Source organism: Vulpes vulpes, chromosome 7, assembly GCF_048418805.1.
Source record: "Vulpes vulpes isolate BD-2025 chromosome 7, VulVul3, whole genome shotgun sequence".
NCBI classification, from domain to species: Eukaryota; Metazoa; Chordata; class Mammalia; order Carnivora; family Canidae; genus Vulpes; species Vulpes vulpes.
This window is the reverse complement of record NC_132786.1, coordinates 39,733,686-39,750,977: the sequence shown is the minus strand read 5'-3', so window position 1 is coordinate 39,750,977 and position 17,292 is coordinate 39,733,686. Positions and strand designations below refer to the sequence as shown.

The following is a 17,292-nucleotide window of genomic DNA, read 5'->3' as shown; positions in this document are numbered from 1 at the left end:
TAATAATAATAATAATGATAACGTTTGGTAAAACGGTGTGATAATAAGACCAGTGAAACGTCACCTGGATAGTTGCATGTTCAGATGGGACCAAGGTGTCTACCAAAGGGTAAGTAACAAGGTGGCCTCCGGGGATGGGCCCAGTAGTGAGAAATTTCTCTGTTTCACCAACTGTAACAGCGCAGGTTGTGATGTGTTCCTATTTTCTCTGAAAGAGGTGTGGACTCTGGAAAGCTTCACCTTCCCCACCCCAATTGGTGGTGGAGTTCCCTTTGGGTAAGCTGCAGCTTCATAAAGGGGTAGTGGAAGGGGAGTGGGTGGGGGGTTGGGGTGACTGGGTGATGGGTACTGAGGGGGACACTTGGCGGGGTGAGCACTGGGTGTTATGCTATATGTTGGCAAATTAAACTCCAATTAAACAAACAAACAAACAAACAAAAAACCTTTCCAAATCCCCACAGCATTAAGGTCAGGGTTTTCTTGGCATTACAGACCTTCCTTTGGTTCTAGCTGATGGTCAAAGAAGGAGGAGGGGGTGACGGATTAAAAGGAAGAGCATGTGTGTCTGCATCACAAAGATGGCCAGCAGGAAAGGAGGCCGAGGGCTTTGGAGAGGAAGTTCCACCTCCTTGATTTCCTGTGCTTCTTAGGCCTCTTGAACTTTCTGGGCCAGAGAGAGAAGAGCTGAGACCCTGTAGTTGGCTACGTTCCCAGGAGCACTTTAGCGTTACTTTCTGGGGACTGGGGCTTGCAGTGCTGCTAGGCTCAGCCTCCATCCCCGCCACAGTAAACAAGTTTCTCAGGGAGCTCTGCTGTGCCCTATTTGGTAGGGACAGGGCGGAGAGGAAAGAGGCAGCAGGACTTACACGTCCAAACCATTAATAACCCCTTTCCTTTTCGAATTGACTGGAGTTTGCAGAGGCGTTTGGCCATCAGTATTACAATTAGGAAACAGAAAACCTAACCAACATAAACACATCTAAACCACCAGACGAAATCACCACTCTATTATAACCCATCCAAAAAAAAGCACTATCCAGCCAGAACTGTGATTCCAGCTCATGACTAGCCTGGGCTTCTGGGCTCCCCAGAGGCCTGAGGAGATCCCACAGGCCCAGGATGGGCGAGCACCGCCAGGACTCACTTGGCAGGGGTTGCTTGGGCTGCTCGAGCTCACAGAGAGTGCTCCCTGGTAATTCATAGCAGCTCTGCTCCTTCTCAAGAGCATTCACATTTGGCCTAGAAACTATATGGTCTCTAAATGAACAAACAGATGTCGATTCCAGACCTCGGCCGAGGGTCTGGGAGTCCACTCTGAAGTCTCACTCTTTCTAGATGACTCTTCAACCAGGATCAGCAAACAGCAGCCAGCAGTTCAAGTTGAGCCCTTGGCCTGATTTTGGACTTTTCTATAGTCCACAGCTAAGAACAGTTTTTACATTTTTAAAGCTTTTTTTTTTTTTTTTAAGAAGGCTATGTGACAGAGGCTGCATGTGGCCTGCAAAGCCTAAAATAGTTACTCTCTGGCCCTTTACAGAAGAAAGTTCCCGACCCATGATCTAATGATCTGATCTTGCATTTTGGGGTGGAGGGCCAGGATCCCGGATCATTATGAAAGTTTTTGACCACAAAGAAGAGTGAGTGTTGTGCATTCTCATCCTACCTTTGCCAAATTCAAGTCCAGCAGAGGGCCCGAGGCTAGGGGGGGACATCCGTGTTTGTCAGATGAATGACGCCAACTAAACATGTCACCTACCAGAGAGAATCCCAGGTGGATACAGACCTCTGTTGAGATCTCCGTCTCTATCTCCTGACCAAGGGCTCTTCACAGTGAAGGCAGAGGTAGGAGGGTTAGAGCTTTCCTGTGCCATGACAGGGCTTCCCTTGTGGTGAAAGATAATACTGAGGCCATGAGTCCTGCCTATGGGCTAGAATGTCTCTGTAGCCATAGGCCCCTCTGGTGGATTCCTGCCACCAATCATGTCCAGTGGGGCCCTTGGATACCCAAATCATGTACTGTTTGCATTCATGCTTCCGTGTGGCCTGTGGGCCTCACAGATGCTGAGGAAGCCTTTGGTCAGGAGGTGCCATTTGCATCTACAGATATGCGTGTTCACTCCTCCCCAGGGGATCGCATCTCTCCAGAGGGAGGGACTGATTTTCAGAATGACCATTTTAGTGTCAGTTCTGTAAGAGTGACTTCAGTGTTGGGGGGACAGTTCTTGGAAAAAGAATAAAGGACCCATGTGGTCCTCCTGGCTTTGTCACTGACAGGCTCTGTGACTTTTGGAAACACTCAGGGGACCTTTATATCTCTACCCATAAAAACAAGCTGGTATCTCTTCAGTTTGAACACTGGTTTTATGAAGTCCAAGCTGTTGTCTGGAATGCTATTCATTCCTGTGATTCTCATGAAGAATGGGACATAGTGCATGTGGTATTTCTTACAAGTTTATATTTAGAAGCATTTTTCGAATGTACACGTTGGCTGACTCTTAAGTACTCAGGGCACCACCAGGATCCCCTGGTTGCCTTATCCCTGCTAAAACCACGCAGGGCCCCTTTGGTAGAGCACTGAACAAGGAACAACAGATTCCAGGCCAAGACCCAGGCTTCCCGACTCCTAATACCGAGAGACAGGAGGACACACTGCTTTTCCTGGCTATCAGAGGATTCACCGAAAACATGAATATCTCTTATAGGGGTTGGGTAGAAAAATTACCTACCACTGCTTTGCACATGGTAGATAAGCAGCAAATGTTCAACCAAATAATTCAGAGCTGGATATTTGCTATTTTGGGGACATTGCCCTAGAAAAGTGTTTTTTTTTTCTTCTTTTTTTTCTTTTTTTCCCCCCTCCAGACATCTCCAAGATGTCTATCTCACCAGTTAGGATTATGTAATGATTATGAAAACCATACTGAATCTCGAATAGATGTTCGTAAAAACCGCTGTTGATTTCCCCCTCCCCTTTCCCTTTTCTGTGAAGGCAAACCTCAGGCAGTGTTTGATGGTCTTGAGAAAGGCAGTTATGTCATGTGTGTAGCTCATCGCAAAACTTTTTTCCACTTATTTACTAGGTGTGGAGGTTCGATACTGCTCAGCCTTCCCACTGCAGGACCCCTACTGGCCTTTGCAGCGTGGCGCAGACTGAGTTACAGGAAACATCTGGCAGCAATTTGCCTCTCCTTCCATCCCATCTAACTTTGAAATAAAAAATCTCTGGAAATCCTACTTAGGATGAGTGTCTGACACCCAAAGGAGAAGAGGGAGGTCCCACCAGGAGCTGCTTTTTGCTGGTTACAGTTTATCTGGACAAGCAGTTAAAAGCTACCATGGCCATTTATAATTTTCCCACCTTTGAAAAGAGTAAACCCAAACTAGGCTTCCAGAGCAAGTGAGAGGGTAGGAGACATGCCCTCAGATCAGTACAAATGGATTTGGAGCAACACTGGCCCTGTGCTTCTCTAGCACTTACTTTCTTAGCTATGACCAACCTTGACCACTGTGACAGCTAACAGGCAATTACCACCTCTCCCGCGTCTTAGCTCTCTAACTCAGCCACTGATGGACATCCATCCTCTGAAAACCTACATTCTATATGTGGAAACACACTCATTCAACATAATTATCCCCAGGGACCTGGCTGGCTCAGTCGGCAGAGCAAGCAACTCTTGATCTTGGGGTCATGAGTTCGAGCCCCACGTTGGGCACAGAGATTACTTTAAATAAAAAAAGAAAGAAAGAAAGAAAGAAAGAAAGAAAGAAAGAAAGAAAGAAAGAAAGAAAGAAAATTCTCACCAGCCTCTGACTCCCAGAATAGAGTCAGTTTTAAAATAGAACAGTTTCAGTTTTGTGTTTTCTACCTTTATTCCATGTTTGTGTTTGAGAGCCGAACCATCCACACTCTCTTAGACCACACAGAAGACATCGATCCTTGGGATTTTAAAGTGCATTTCCCCTTTAACTTTGTGTACAAAAATATTTATTTATTTTAAAACGCGCAGACATTTCTTGACAAGGCACTTTCAGGCATCAGATGAAGACGAGCCTTCGGGTGTACATTCACGCTGCGGTCCTAGTGAAACACCGTCGTCACAGCTGCCTTCCTGGAGTCCCCACAGCATCAGCGGGCTCTAGGAACCGGGAACTGAAACTGCAGCGCCCTTCACAGCTTGACCAGCGGGCTGTAATGCTTTACCACATGTTCCACTTGAGGAAGTGCAGAGAAGCCGCCAGAATGTCTTCGATGACACCGTAAGATCCCATTACACTTGTGACTTTTTATGCTCATTCTCAGTGATCGCGATGGGGGCCTCCCAGAGCAGAGAGCCAGGAGGCCTACCCTGGCAAACCGCACCCGGCGGAGGAATTTTAAATGAGGAAACAAATGAAGAACAGTCAAGGTTTTCTTTCATTCACTGTCCACAGAGAGGGAAGACCCAGAAGATGGCACTTTTTTTTTTTTTTGGCTTATAAACATATACGTAACCCATTTAACATCCAAGTGACTATAGTAATGCTTGTTTTTTAAAAGCAAATTATATGCAGAGATCAAAACCACAAAACATTCTTTCAGCAGTTCGAAATTTACATCTTGAAAGGACTTTGAAAGAGTAATGTTTTGTCACCAGTAAAATGAAAGCTTAGAGAAAAAAAAAAACAAGTTCTACGTTGACTCTGAAATGGTTTTGATTTCTGGAGAACTACAGAACTCCTATTATTTCTCACCAGTTCCCCTATCATCAGAATGCTTAAAAAAATAAAAATAAAAATAAACCCATTTAAATGCTTCCTTTCTTCCAGGAAATACTGAAAGCTTATTTATTACATATCTTTCTATAGTCCAGCTTATTTATTGCACCTAATTTGCGAATGCTCTCCAGGGCATTTGGGGGAAATAAATAGGAAACGAAAGGAAGCTGCTTCCCTATTTCTGGACAACAGCACCAGTGCGGGGAGGCCCATCCTTTGGGGGCAACTTGGAAAGGGCATTGGGGCTGTGGGGGGCAGGGGACATTTGTCACCATAAGCAGCAGCTGCATGAGGGGGAAACCCCCAAGCCAGGCCGCAATGACGTCTCTAACTAAGAAACCTGTACAGTCTGAAGTGTGTAGACCTGTTTACTGATGGTGAGCTCCGGATATAAGGAGCGGTTCTGCAGATCCCAGGGCCCTGCTGATATTCTGGGACAAAACTGAGCCCAAGGGAGAGAGACCGACTGGTGAAAAAAAGACAGTATTCTTCAGATGTCTCTGCCTCCCTGAACCATGATGCTGACAGGGGAGTCTTGCAACCACATTCTCTAGTCAGAGGAGGGTCTTTGGGAGCAGGTGAGGACTTGCCTGGTAGGGCGAGCATCCCAGGTGGACTGGCAGTAGAGGCGGGGTAGTTTGCAGCCAGTGCCCCCAGCAAAAAAGCTGGGGTAAGCTGGGAGGAAGGAACGGGGGCAGGGGGGTTTATGGCTGTTTTAAGAGATACTTATCGCTGAATTACCATATTTCAAATTTTGACATGGGAATGTCTTAAGATCATCATTACTGAAAACCAAACAGGAGACTCTTGAGGCATTTTTCTTTTGAATATAGATGGTCTTGTTACTCTTAGTCTGGTAACCTGTCAATGGCAGTGCACCTTGTACCTTTCTTGACTTGGAGGAGGAGGAACTGGACTTCTTAAAACAAAACAAATTCACGACCTATATACAATGGTTTGTTTCCCTTTGATTTTGATTTGCACTGTCAATAGTTCTGATCACTGTATTTGTAACACTGAACATACCGTTTGTGTACGTGATATAAGACAGGTTTAGAAAGAACACAGTTCTGCCCAATTTCAGCATAAGATAAAAATGCAACTTTCCCATAAATTATATTATGTAATCCCCAAGTCCTACCCATCTGGGAGAGGCATAAAAAATAAAGCACTCGATTGCAGACTAGTAACAGCCAGTTTTAGGAACAAGAATTACATCAAATACCACTTAAGAACATTTAAAAAGTCAAAACATTTTAAAGTTCAAAAAAGAAGGGGGGAAAAAAAAAAGACCCGAGCCACAGAAACCAGGAGGTCTTTTCTAATTGATCTGGAACATGCAAGCAAAAGAAGACTCTCTGCTTGCAGGGTCCAGTAGCTGTGCCTCCAAATCCAGGCAGCTGTGGATGGATCAGGCTTTCTTAAGATCAGGCAAATGGAAAATAAAACATTTAATTAAGCTCCAAAAGCAAAACAGAAAAAAAAAACCAACCCAATCTTCTCCGAATATATATGTAAAAATATTTTTTACCCCCCTCCCCAGTACAAACCAATCTTGCCCAAGAAAAAATCACAGGGTTTGGGAATCCATCTGTCAGTGAAAGTCCCAAGAGTCTCATGACAGTATGAACCAACAGACTTTTAATTCATTGTCCAATATGGTTAAGAACAATTAATCTCTGATATTTCAGAGTTGCCAAACATTGAAAATAAAATATGAGAACTCGGTAAGGGTTTTCTCCTCTGTCCCTTTATATATACTCACACGCCATAAATAAGAACACCCAAATCAAAGTCCCCGGGTGCTTGTAAAGAGTCCTGGATATCGCAGATCACAGTCAAAGTAAAACCAAACATTCACCGAAGGCTCTGAGGATATATGGGATCTGCAAGTCAAAATGTCCTGAACACAGCATGAAGGAGGGCTCTCTAGGAAGGAGAGTCTAAAATCCCTTTGTGAAGCATGGGATGCCTGCAAACCAGCCTAGGGAGTTCAAACAAATCTTGTAATCGAGCTATCTGGTGACTCAGGGTAGGAGTGAGTACTTCGAAAGCCAAGAGGAAAAGCTGCAAGTGTCCCACTCGGACTGTCCTGCCTGCCAGAAGTCTAATAACCCAGTGCAGGAGCCAGTTACTTTTGATAACTTGGACGGTGATCTCTGCTGGAAAACAGATGCAGGGTCAGAAAGAGGAAGTGCCTGCTTCTGTCACAGGCTAATAATTTGCCTTGATTATCTTTTCCTGAACATAAGATGAACTTGGAGAAAACAAAATGAAAAAAAAAACAAAAAACAAAAAACAAAACACAAAGATCAAGCGTGAGGTACATGCTGTGGACACAGAGCCACATCAACAGGCAGGAAGGACCTGGCTGGGTGGAGAGCACCCAATAAATGAACGGCAGAGGTCCAGTGGGAAATGGCTGGGGATGGAGTGACTTTCAGGTGGCTGACTTTGCACATCCCAGGGGAGAGAGGAGTGGCTCCTCCAGGAAGCCAGGGCACACTCCTCGTTGCCTCCTTCAGCTTCGCCGGCAATGCCTGCAGGCCTGGTTCCTGCCCAGGGCTCTTCCAGCACCTCTGTGGTGCTCGTGGCCACCCTGGGTGCCAAGCAGACCGGGCACTCCACATCTACTCTGAGTGTGAAACCGGTCCTGTGATCTCAACCTGTCTGGTTTTGCTGGCTTAAGAAAAAAGTGAATAGGATCCTTTCTTTGCGAAGACTGTGCCTAACGGCAGTTCACCTTTCATCCTGGCTTCCATCTCCACCTGCCTGTGACCGCAGCGAGGCTTCCCTGCACTCCATCACACACGGTCACTAATAGTAGGGCCCTAGCTTTTCGTATCCTAAGTAACTAGGCCACTCTGGGAACAGACCGTAGGAACACCGAGGGCTTCCAAACTGGTCAAAGGATATCCCAAAATCTGGTCCGTTTTGTGGCTCGGCTGTTCCCTGAGTGGACTTCAGTTCGGCTCGGATGATCCTATAGTTTTTGCCCTTGTTACTGTCCCAGTAAGTCTGCCCGCTGCACTCGAAGCACACGGCAAACTCCATCCTCTCGTAAGACTGGATTTTCTCAGGTAAGCTAATGTCAAAGGAGAAAGTGTCCCGGTCTGAACCTGCGTACGTGTCCTTCACGTACCAACAGGGAAAGTCTGTGAAGCTTTTCCAGGTGTCAAATGTCATTCTTATTTTCACCATCTTCTCGAATGCCAGGTTCTGCACCTTCACTGTGCCTGTGATGGCTCTGTCCTTCAGGACACAGTTTTCGAGGCATACGTGGTCGGCCTGAAGCCGATTTCGGAAGTCTAAGTAGTCGGCGGAAGGCTGCGTGAAATCCAAAACGAAGCTCTCGCTCTCCGGGCTCGTCAGGCTCACAAGGTTGTCTAGGAGCTCAGTGATGTTAAATGGAATATCTAACGGCTCATCAAATTCTGAGAACACTTTGACCATAGTCAGGGCCAGCCCTTGGTTGTCTGCGAAGGACACCCTCTTTTTCACCTTTTTCTCCTGGACGGTGGGGGCCACCACCCCGCTGGCTTCATTCTTGCTGCTCAGCTGAATGCAAGGCCTCAGTGGTTCGCTCGGCTTTGGCGACGTCTTGAAGGTGAACCTCTCTCTGCGCAGGGAGGGGGCCATGCAGCTGTATCTGTACTCGATGTCCACAGCCATCATGGGGTTAGAGGAACAGGCGAGAACCCTGGCCAAAGGAGGCAAAAGGAAACGGCAGTGAGATCGGATGGACGTTCCAGCATCACCCCGACGGGCTGGTGAACGGCGTCTGCCTTCGTCTCTGCCCGCACGGCTGCAGTGTGCTGTTAGCCCAAGTGTGGCCCAGCATGACCTTGGTTTCAGGGGAGGTTAAGAGCGTACGTAAAGTGGGGCGGAGAAGAGGACTGAGGTTAACACAAACAAAAAAGTAAGGAGCTGCTGGTTTAAAGACTAAACCTGTGGGATCCCTGGGTGGCTCAGTGGTTTAGCGCCGGCCTTCGGCCCAGGGTGTGATCCTGGAGTCCCAGGATCGAGTCCTGCATCAGGCTCCCTGCATGGAGCCTGCTTCTCCCTCTGCCTGGGTCTCTGTGTCTCTCTCTCTCTCTCTTTCTCTCTCTCTCTCTCTGTGTCTCATGAATAAATAAATAAAATCTTAAAATAAAATAAAAAATAAACTTGCAGGTTTTTCCATCAGGATTTCTTGGGGGCCCTTACTATGCTAGAGTGCCTTAGGGAATAACAACAAGAACATGCTGTCTGGGGATCCCTGGGTGGCGCAGCGGTTTGGCGCCTGCCTTTGGCCCAGGGCGCGATCCTGGAGACCCGGGATCGAATCCCACATCGGGCTCCCGGTGCATGGAGCCTGCTTCTCCCTCCGCCTGTGTCTCTGCCTCTCTCTCTCTCTCTGTGACTATCATAAATAAATAAAAAATTAAAAAAAATTAAAAAAAAAAAAGAACATGCTGTCTGTAGGGGTTCCCAAACTTAGCTGACTAAGGAACCCTTTTTTTTGTGGAGCATCTTGCAGAACACATGCTCTGAGGAATGTACTTTGGTAGACACTGCTTTAATATGATAAAAAGAAAGGAGTTTTTTTTTTTTTAAGATGTTATTTATTTTAGAGAGAAAGAGAGCATGAGCAGGGAGAGGGGCAGGGGGGTAGAGAGAAGCAGATTCCCCACTGGGCAGGGAGCCTGACTCTGGGCTCCATCCCAGGACTCTGGTATCATGACCTTCCAAAGGCAGGCATTTAACTGAGCCACCCAGGTGCCCCAAAAGAAATGAATTCATCCCACAAATATTGATGGGTATTTATTAAATGCCAGGTGTCATGCCAGACACTGGGATTCAATTGTGAAGATAAAATCCTGTACAGTAGATTTTCTTTTTAAAAAACGCCAACAATTTACTTTTTATAAATCTTTCATATAGGTGAATACTCGCTTTTTCTATAGTGAAGATACCGTTTATCAGAATAAAAGGCAAAGAGTATCGTGCTAGAGATCAGGTTAAATGAGACTTCATTAAAATGATAATTTTCTATAAGTGAAAAAAAATATGTAAAACCAGAAGATTAAAGACAAATTGGGAAAACACTTTACAAAAAGTATGGCAGCAAAGAGCTAATACCCTCATATACAAAGAGTTCTCACAAAACAATTTCAAAGTCAAATATTCCACATGGAAAAATGACCAAAGAGCATGAGTAGAAAATTCAACAAAAAAAAACCCTTAAAAATGGCCCATAAATATGCAAAATGTCCAACCTTATAAAGAATTTAGATCAGGAAACAATGCCTACTTTTACTCACTCAATGAGTAAATATTTTTAAAGAAGATATGAATACATGGATTAGTCTAAATCGCCACAACCTTTCTAAATATTTTTATCATTTTTGGTTCTAATATCACACACAAGTATTAATCTTAAGGCATTAACGAAAAATGCACGGAGGTTAATGTACTCAATGTTCAGTACAACATTATGGGGAGGAAAAGGTGAGAAAACATAAAGGATCAAAAACAGGTATCTAGTTAAATCAGGTATAGGATATCCAGCAATAAAATTTTGTATCATCATTAAAACCGTTATTTGGAAAAAAGGTTTAAATGGCATGGAAAAAATTTATAATACATTGTTAATGTAAAAAACCAAGAGGATAAAATTGTACATAGAGACTAGACTTGTGGGGAAAAAATATTAGGTATATGAAGAGAAAATATACCCTCAAGTCTTTTTAGATACATAAAACTGAATATCCAGGTCATGTGATTTTAGGGAATTTGTTTTCTTGCATTGTGTTTCTTATATTTTTAAAAATAACATCCCTTCTATGATCAAGGAGAAAAAATGAATCTAATGAAACGCCTAAAATATTCAAGATGGGCCCCAAACCTATCCCATCCAACACTCCTGCCTCACTAAAGCCAAATAATTTTTATCATTTAATTACCATAGCAAAATTATATTTTGATCTGATAGTTACAATGGGCTAACTGAAGAAGTCAGTGATGAAATGAGGCTTACAATCTGTAGTCTGCGAACCTCAGAACACAGGATCTGGATTAGTTCCTAACCCTCTCTCCCCTCGCTATGGCAATGGTGTAGGCATGTGGTGGTGTTTGGGGTACTTGATCTCAGGCCTCCCCTAGGTCCTGCCCACTGGTGGGGGGCTTCCGGGTGATGGTGGTAGTTAAGGAGAAGCAATAAGCAAAATGTTGCTCATCTTCTGACAGGAGCTGAGACCACTGTTTCAGTCCAATAAATATCTCATTTTCAACTTCTGATTTTGATTAATCAAATATATAAAGAAAAATAAGAATGAAGACACAATGGGTTTGATCCCATTTTCCAAAAGAAATAACAGCCACTCATAGGATGCAGCCACCACTTAACGATGATTGACTAGAAAACACAGAGACACAAAACAATAATTTCTAGGCACAGTGTACTTATCTAAACATACATTTTAAAGGAAATTTGTCTTCCTGTTTCCCTTCTAACAAAATCAATGAGTGAAAATTTTAGGTGCAAATTTGCTTCCTAATCTGTTCTTGTACCCGTGCAATTGTTCTGGAAAGGAAAAGTTCTCACCGAAATGCGCAAGATAGCTTTACACAGGGTCACTAGGTTGGCTAATGGGTTCAATGTGAAAAGAAAAAAAACCCAAAAAAACAAAACCAAAACCCAACAACCATATATGTACAAAGCACTTGAATTTTGTTTTTCCCTTGTCCATTGCAAAACTTCATTAGAATGCACCGGAATTTGTTTTTAATTAAATGTGGATTAAAAATACCCCCAAAGTGGTGGGCAAAGCCTTACATCCCAGCCCCCCCCCCCCCCGCCCACCCATGACAACCTGGGGTGAACGGAGGGAGGCAAGGTTCCTTCTCTGATGGCTACAGCCCTTCCTCCCTGCCTGAGTCAGCGCAAGGTCAACCGTAAGTTCTCTATCCTCTTCTCGATCCCTTCCAGCCTCCAACCCGACCTCAGTACGTGCTTTCCGGCACTTCACACGTGCTTCCCCACACAATGTTAAAACAGCTCATTAGAAAAAGGTTGGGAAACTCTCAAGGTCCTGTGGAAACAATTCTAAAACCAGTGGATCAGTTAAAGAATCTGCACACTTGCAGATGACTGAAGTTCCTCTCAACTTTTAATCTTACAGACTAAAAAGACTTAGTTGAAGACGTTGGTAAAGCTTCACTGGTTGGACCCAGTGGGTGTAAATTTGCCCAAGACCCCTTTTATCACCAAGCTGTAAAAGCTAGGGGAACCGGGGCTCGGAAGGTGAGGTTCTGGTCAGAGCCAGCTAATTAAACAACCCCACTGGCACTTTCTAGAGCCTCGTTGGTTTTGCAATAATCTTCCAGAAAGGCAAAAATAAAGTTAACTACCTGGTGGCCCAAGGGTTCCTACCAGGGCCGCTGCCTCAGGGGCACTGCCCAGGCAACCACTGCCCAGGATCCCTTCACTGTGTAAGTGTCACCATAACTGGAGGTAAGGACGTGAACCCCTGTGGCCTCAGACAAGGTATGATCTGACTATTGGCCTCCTGTGTATCCTCACAGGTAGAGTCTAGCTTTTATGAACTGGATCATTCTACAAGAATCAGTGTACCAAATGCTGATTTGATGTAGGCCTTCCTGACCCTCTGGCTCAGGAATTCCCCAACGGACTGGGGGGGGGGGGGAGGAGATCATCGCCCAGAAGTACCCCTGGCAGTGGAGATGTACAAGATACATTTCCTAAGTCTCTGTTTTTTTTTTTTTTAATTTTTTTTTTTATTTATTTATGATAGTCACAGAGAGATAGAGAGAGGCAGAGACACAGGCAGAGGGAGAAACAGGCTCCATGCACCGGGAGCCTGACGTGGGATTCGATCCCGGGTCTCCAGGATCGCGCCCTGGGCCAAAGGCAGGCGCTAAACCGCTGCGCCACCCAGGGATCCCCATTTCCTAAGTCTCTGAAAGGAAGGCACCTGCACAGGTGTTTTATCCATTTGAGGATAAATTTGTTGGCTAAACGATTAGCGCCAACACAGTAAGCACGGGCTGTCCCGAGGCCTCCTCTCCCGACACACTCTCCTGACTGCTCAGCCCTTTCCCAGGCCAGGGATTATGAGTCACCAAGGTTGGCCAGGGAAAAAGCCAGAAGGAGAAGACATAGACACATCCTTGAACCAGCAGAGTATGAAGTACGATGGGATATTAGTTCGCTGCGGGAAGCGAGATCGTGAGAGAATGAGCGGCTGTTACTCAGATTCTCAAAAGCTTGGCTTCCACGTAGATCCCTACGAGATCACTCCTGCCCCATAAGGCAATGGGCCATGCCCAAGGGTAGATTTCAGTGTTCCTGGTCAAAAGAGGGCAACCCCTAACACTCCATGACAACTGAAGTGAACAGGGATGGTTTTACATAAATACTTTCCCTTTTCCACTATTGACAACACACCCCAAGAGAGCTCATGGGTTTAGAGGTTATGATGGTTTTTCTTGTGGAAACTCTAGCCTTGCATAGAAAATAACGACATGACCTTCACAGTTTCAGGCAGCTGAGTTACTTACTGACTTTTTGGCTATGCCTTTACTAGGAAGTAAAAAAAAAAAAAAATTTTTTTTTTGTATTAAGGCCAAGACATTTTTTTCCCCTCCATTCTCATGCTCTGATAGGAAAAGACAGAAAACTCAGATGTGCCAAGAACCCACCAGGAGCACCGAAACTCCGTTAGGTCAAGCATTCACAACCAGGCTACCAGGTTGTAGTTTCTAAAAGACATGTCCATCTACCCTTTGGCATTACTTTACTCCCTCCCAAAGGGCTTGGCTGACACCGTATGAGCAAAATGGACCTATTTTCCTTTGTACTCAGACCACGGGGCCCTTTATTCACAGCCTTAAAAGCCACTTGTGCTCTTCTGTCACCATCATCTAAAGCATCTTTGAGATTCACATACACACGCGACTGCATATTACAGGAAAGAGGTGAAGTTAAAATGCCACAGTACCTGCCACCTAGAAGTGCCCAAGGTCAAATACAGAGCACTAGCCTAGGAAGGCCTCCACCTAGCTGGGCCACTTGGAGCAAGTCCCTGAACCTTTCTGGGCTTAAGCTTTGTCCTCGGAAGTCCCTTCTAGCTCTGACTCCTGGTTGCTAGTAATGCCCAGTAACTTTTCTTCTCTTCTTGTTCTTCCCTAAATACCTTTACTTTTGTGGTGAGTCCGCTGGCCGGCTTCACTTTGGTCTTGGCGGCGGGACAACCCTACCAAATGAACCATTTCCTCTTCTCTCTCCCCACCCCCTCCCTGCTCAAAGCCCTAACTTCTCTTCTCCCGGGCCCTGGGTCTCCCAGGGAGGCCTGGCCACACACACCCACAGGCTCCAACACCTTCCAGCAGCTCCCCAAGTCTTCAAGTCTGTCCTGTTTCCTCCTCTTCTGCAGGGAACAATCCCCAGACGTGCCCCAACGCTTCTGGTACGGCGTCCGGGGTCCTATTCCCTCTGTTCTGCTAGCAGGCGCCCCTCCACACCCTCTTTCTCTGGGCTCAAAAGGGTGGCAGGAACAGGGCACGGGGCAGGAGGCAGGCGGAGCTTCCAGACTTGGAAGATCGCACAGCTCAAGGCGCCCCTGCCCCCGGTCCCGCTGACCCGGCCCCCGCCCCAAGCACTCCGCGAGCCTCCGAGGTCCGTCCCGCACCCACCTGTCGGGCCGTGGGGGAGCCCCCTCCGCGGCTGGCTCGTCGCATCGGAGCGCCTGGAAGGAGGTGGCCGGGGAGGCTGCCGCCACCGGACTACGTGAGCGTCGCGTGTCCGGGAGGCAGGGCCCGCGCTCGGTTCCCGGAGTTATGACCCGCAGGGGGAGGAGGACGACGGGGAGGAGGAGCCCGAGTTATCACCCCTGGGCGGGGCGGCGGGGCCACCCCGGTGGGAGCCGCGCGGCGCGAGCGTCCCCGCGCGGCAGCTTGGGCCCCGCCGGCCCGGGGCAGCCCCTGCCGGGGGCGGGGATCGTGACCGGGGGACCCTGCCGGGGGCGGGGATGGTGACCGGGGCAGCCCCTGCCGGGGGCGGGGATCGTGACCGGGGGACCCTGCCGGGGGCGGGGATCGTGCCCGGGGACCGTGCCCGGGGGCGGGGATCGTGCCCGGGGACCGTGCCCGGGGCCGCGCACCGGGGCGGGCTCCGTGTCCCACCGCGCTCGGCGGCCCGAGAGGCTCCCAAGTGTGTTTCCTCGCGTATTACAGGGAAGCGGGGGCGGGGGGGGGACGCGGCTCCTCTTCCTGGTCCCCCACCGCCCGGCTTCGGTGACACCCTCCGGGAGTGTCGGCTCCCCGGCCGGAAGCACCTGGTCTCAGGTTCGCAGCCCCGCACTTCAGGTGGACACGCGGCTCCGGCCCGCTCCATCCCACCTCTGGTTCCCGGGCGGCACGTCCCACCTGGGAGCAACAGCCTCCTCCAGCCCGTCTAGACTGTTCCACCCCCGGAGCGGGGCTGCAAGCGGGACGGTGAAGGCGCAGGTGGCAGGAAGCCAAGAAGGCGTCCCCGGCGCGCCCCTCCCGCCGGTTCTCGGCCCGCACCGGGCCCGACGTACCTGGTGCAGCTCAGCAGCTGGAAGTGCCGACGCGCCGGCCCGCGGCAGCATCCGCGCGGGGTGGGGGGGGGGGGGGGCAGCGGCGACGGCGGGGGCCGGGACTCAGCGCCGCAGGTGCGCGCCCTCGGCGGCCGGACGCAGCGGTCGGTGCGCGAGAGCAGCCGGCTCGCTCCTCCCGGGGCCGGGGCGGGGGCCGGGCACGGACTCGGCTCCCCGCCGCCGCGCCGCTCCCTTTAACTTTCCAGCACCTCGCCCGCTCGGGGAGCCATCCCGGAACCCCCTTCACGTGAACGCCCCCCGCAGCCAATGGGGGCGCTCGGGTCGCGAGCCGTCGACCAATGGCCGCGGGCCCGCGGGGCTGGAGGGCATCGCTCCGCCACGTGATGGGCTGCGCGCCCGGGGAGCTGGGGCCGCGGGCCAGGGCTGGCGACGGGGCGCTGGGGTCACCGTGCGCCCGAGGCGCGGCCGGCGCCAGGGGGCAGAGGCACGTCCCTGCGAAGGGCGCCCGTGACAGCACGGCGGGCCCGCCGAGGGCTCCCGAAGCGCCTCTTCCCGGCTACGTGCTGGGGCCTGAGCCCCCTGCGCGCGCCGTCCAGCCCTCCGCCTTCCTGGGGCGCCCCGGGCCCCTAACTCCCTGCCCATCGCACAGAAGCCCCCAGGGGTGCCGAGCGTGGTTTGCCTCCGTGCTCGGCGGACGCTCTCTGGGATCGGCATCTCCGGCTCTGAGGATGCATAGTGTCCGTGTCCGGAAGGATTCCCCTGGCTTTGTGCTGGGCCAGGGCGCGCGCGGGGGGGCGGGGGGGTCCAGGTGTTACAGGGACACCGTTTTATAAAGTTGTTACTGGGGCCATCGCACAGGGTACCATATCTATAGGTACGTGGCTAGGTGCATCTCGGAGGAAATTAGCTGACTTGAATCTGTTACAACTACCTGTACCTGCAGGGGCCTCACGAGCCCTGTGCTACACCTTGAGGTCTGCAGAGAAGGATGAACCTAGAAGAGACCAGCCCCTTCCTCTCAGATAAAACTAATCTGAATACATAGTCATATAATCCTATATTAATCTCCTTGGTGCTCAGCTCTGAGCTAGCCACTATAGGGATGAGGAGCCTAGTTTTCTAGTTTCAATGAAGTTTGGACATTGATAGAGGGTTGCCGGCTCTTTAAAGTGCCAAGACAATAAAATAAACAAACCTTACTATCTTTTGTTACTGACCTTCTATTTAAAAAAAAAGAACAAAACAGCTTTTTAACAACGATAAAAACAAAATAACAGATAATATGAGAGTAAAGGCCATTCCTCCACAGTGGATGTTTTTAGCTTTACGAAAATTCATTGTGGGGATCCCTGGGTGGCGCAGCGGTTTAGCGCCTGCCTTTGGCCCACGGCGCGATCCTGGAGACCCGGGATCGAATCCCACGTCGGGCTCCCGGTGCATGGAGCCTGCTTCTCCCTCTGCCTGTGTCTCTGCCTCTCTCTCTCTCTCTCTCTCTCTGTAACTGTTATCTCTGTTATCATAAATAAATAAAAATTAAAAAAAAAACAACGAAAATTCATTGTGTTGAACGTGTCATTTGGGAATTTCTGCTTTGAGGGATATGAGAGCATGTTCTAATTTTACTAGAAATGTAAAACTAAAAACACGGGTAGGTTGCATTAATCCAATACAGGCCTTCAGCTCAAGATACAGTCTCCCCGTCTGAAGGGCAATTATTAGTCCTCTTCCTTCTCCTTTAATGGGCATATCTGAAAAAGGACCACCTCTGAAATCAGCTATTGGTAGGCGGTTGGCAAATAAAGTTTCTAATGCAATACTCCCTTTGCCAACCCTGGACTCCTTTCATTAGCTGATGAGTAGGTTGGCGATTTATTAAGCCAAGCGTTGGCTCCGTTTCTCAAGCGTAGTGAGCATGCTAGAGGAGTGGGCAAAGCTAAAGAGCCAACTGGTATTG

The 17,292-nt window shown here is 48.6% G+C and overlaps 1 protein-coding gene across 2 annotated transcripts; it reads right to left on the bottom strand.

The window, feature by feature from the left end:
* Positions 1 to 3,851: 3,851 nt before the first annotated feature.
* Positions 3,852 to 15,564, bottom strand: PPP1R3B (protein phosphatase 1 regulatory subunit 3B). Of its 2 annotated transcripts, none has more exons than XM_025993533.2 (2): positions 15,339 to 15,564; positions 3,852 to 8,455 (listed from the first exon to the last, which is right to left on the bottom strand). In XM_025993533.2, exon 2 carries the CDS (start codon positions 8,428 to 8,430, stop codon positions 7,573 to 7,575), a length of 858 nt encoding a protein of 285 aa, XP_025849318.1. In that variant the 5' UTR covers positions 8,431 to 8,455; positions 15,339 to 15,564; the 3' UTR covers positions 3,852 to 7,572. The 2 variants fall into 2 exon arrangements, with proteins under 2 accessions (XP_025849318.1, XP_025849317.1); XM_025993532.2 differs by lacking the exon at positions 15,339 to 15,564 and adding an exon at positions 14,452 to 14,673.
* Positions 15,565 to 17,292: the final 1,728 nt, after the last annotated feature.